The 2,001-nt window shown below is 24.7% G+C and overlaps 1 protein-coding gene across 1 annotated transcript, besides 1 other annotated feature; it reads right to left on the bottom strand.

The window, feature by feature from the left end:
- Positions 1 to 99: 99 nt before the first annotated feature.
- Positions 100 to 260: a microsatellite.
- Positions 261 to 272: 12 nt separating this feature from the next.
- PVX_061190 (variable surface protein Vir32, putative) lies at positions 273 to 1,547 on the bottom strand (the record flags this gene model as incomplete). The annotated part of the gene is made up of 3 exons (XM_001612443.1): positions 273 to 434; positions 551 to 1,384; positions 1,515 to 1,547. 3 exons carry the CDS (start codon positions 1,545 to 1,547, stop codon positions 273 to 275), a joined length of 1,029 nt encoding a protein of 342 aa, XP_001612493.1.
- Positions 1,548 to 2,001: the final 454 nt, after the last annotated feature.

The following is a 2,001-nucleotide window of genomic DNA, read 5'->3' as shown; positions in this document are numbered from 1 at the left end:
ATTAGTAATGATATTTATAAATATGTATATTATAGGAAATTTAATAGGATAAAACATAAACGCGTAAATCTTATATAAATATTGAAAATACATATGTTATATTTATTATTAATTTATTAATGATGTAATTATTTATTTGTAGAATTATTCCATATATATTTTATGTAATTATTTTTTAGGCATCGAAGTAATTGCTTTTATATCCAAAAATTTAGTACTGCATTATATTCATTTATATTAATTAATATTTTTATATATTTTGAATTGAAAAATCACGCTGGATGATATCCTATATAATGTTCTTCCGCACCACCTGAATATGGATTAAATGATTCTGATGCATAATCAAATAATCTATTGTCTGCTCCATTTAAATTTCTCATATTATTGTTCCATCCAAATCCATTGCGTAACATTCTTCCTATGGGTGTAAACTTATACATAAAAGAATAATATATGTAACATATTTATTAACTGTCTATAGGCATGTAATATGTAACTTATTAACAAGTTTATACAATTTATATGTAATGAACAAATTTGTTCTTACTTTATATAAAGCACCAGAAGTCATAGTAGTCGCAACTACTCCCAGAAGTACATCACCAGCTTTGGTTAAAGGAGGAGTATTATCACCCTGTAACTGTGAACCATCAGCAGAATATGTGCCATCTGCTCTCAACTCTGGATGTGGTCCTACAGATGAAACCTTTTCTGTAGCAGTAGGCTCTTCTTTATGCAGGTCATTATAACAAGAAAGCGTAGGAAGAACAATATCTGGATCATATTCTTTACATTTATTGTAAAATTTTGGGCATTTATTTTCATCATTAGAAACGCAACTTGTCTTAAAATGTTTATATAATGGAGCACTGCTTTTAACATATGAATAAATATGTCTGCAGTTGTTTTTATAAAATTCACTTTGTTTTTTAAGTGATTCATAATTGACGCAGTAATCGTACAATTGCTTTCTTTTTTTCCAATCATACTGCTTAGGTATATCAAAATCAGGTATACATTTATCGTGATAAGATTTTTTTGATATATCTTCAAGAAGATCATTCCACGCTCGATGAAGTTCGCCAAGTGCAGGAATTAATTTATTATTATAATTATAGCGATATTTTGTCTCTAATTCACCATATATCCAATAATTGAAAAGTATGCAGTCATCGTAAGCAGAATAATCTATTTGCGACCTTTTAGTTGCATTTTCTAAGTATCTTAGGAGTATTTTACACAGTCTGTTATTAAAAAATTTGTTTCCTTTGCATATTGAGTTACATTCAATTTCATACTTTTCTAACCCTACTGTATTATGAATCAAAGTATTATAAAAATATTCTGATGGTAATCCTATTGACAAAATTTTAAGGTACCGCTTAATTAAAGGAAAAATATAAGAATACATAAAAAAAAAATTTCTATAAGTTTCTTGATTTAACTTTACAGTAAATAGAATAATAAAATGAAGGTAAGGCAAATTATTTTGCATGATAAATGCACATTACATCTAATCCTTCCCATAATATAGAACCACCCATTGTTCAAAATGTATTAAAGAATGAATTTTTTGTGTTATTAAAGATTGAAAAATATAACTTTTTAGGTATTAAATAAAAATATATCGCATAAAAAATAGCATAATCATATATTATAATACAGAAAACTTTTTTTTATTACATAGAACAGAAATAAGCAAAAGAAAAAAATTATATGACTTCAAAAAATAATAAAAATTAATTCATATATATGGATTCACAAATGCGCAATAAAATATTTTTTTATTTTAAGTGGTATCATATATTTAAAGTAAAATATTATATTATAAAATATGTGTAAATATAAATTGCTTTTGTAGATCATGTAAAAACGTTCAAAAAATAACATATATATATGTTATTAGAATAAGTTTTATAATCATCAAAATGAAAAAGCGAAATAATAAAAAAATAATAACATTATAATGTGATTTATGAGATGCTGGAAAATATTTCT

This window comes from Plasmodium vivax, genomic scaffold (genome assembly GCF_000002415.2).
Source record: "Plasmodium vivax scf_6589 genomic scaffold, whole genome shotgun sequence".
NCBI classification, from domain to species: Eukaryota; Apicomplexa; class Aconoidasida; order Haemosporida; family Plasmodiidae; genus Plasmodium; species Plasmodium vivax.
Note: the sequence above shows the minus strand (reverse complement) of the source record. Positions and strands in the feature narration are given on the sequence as shown.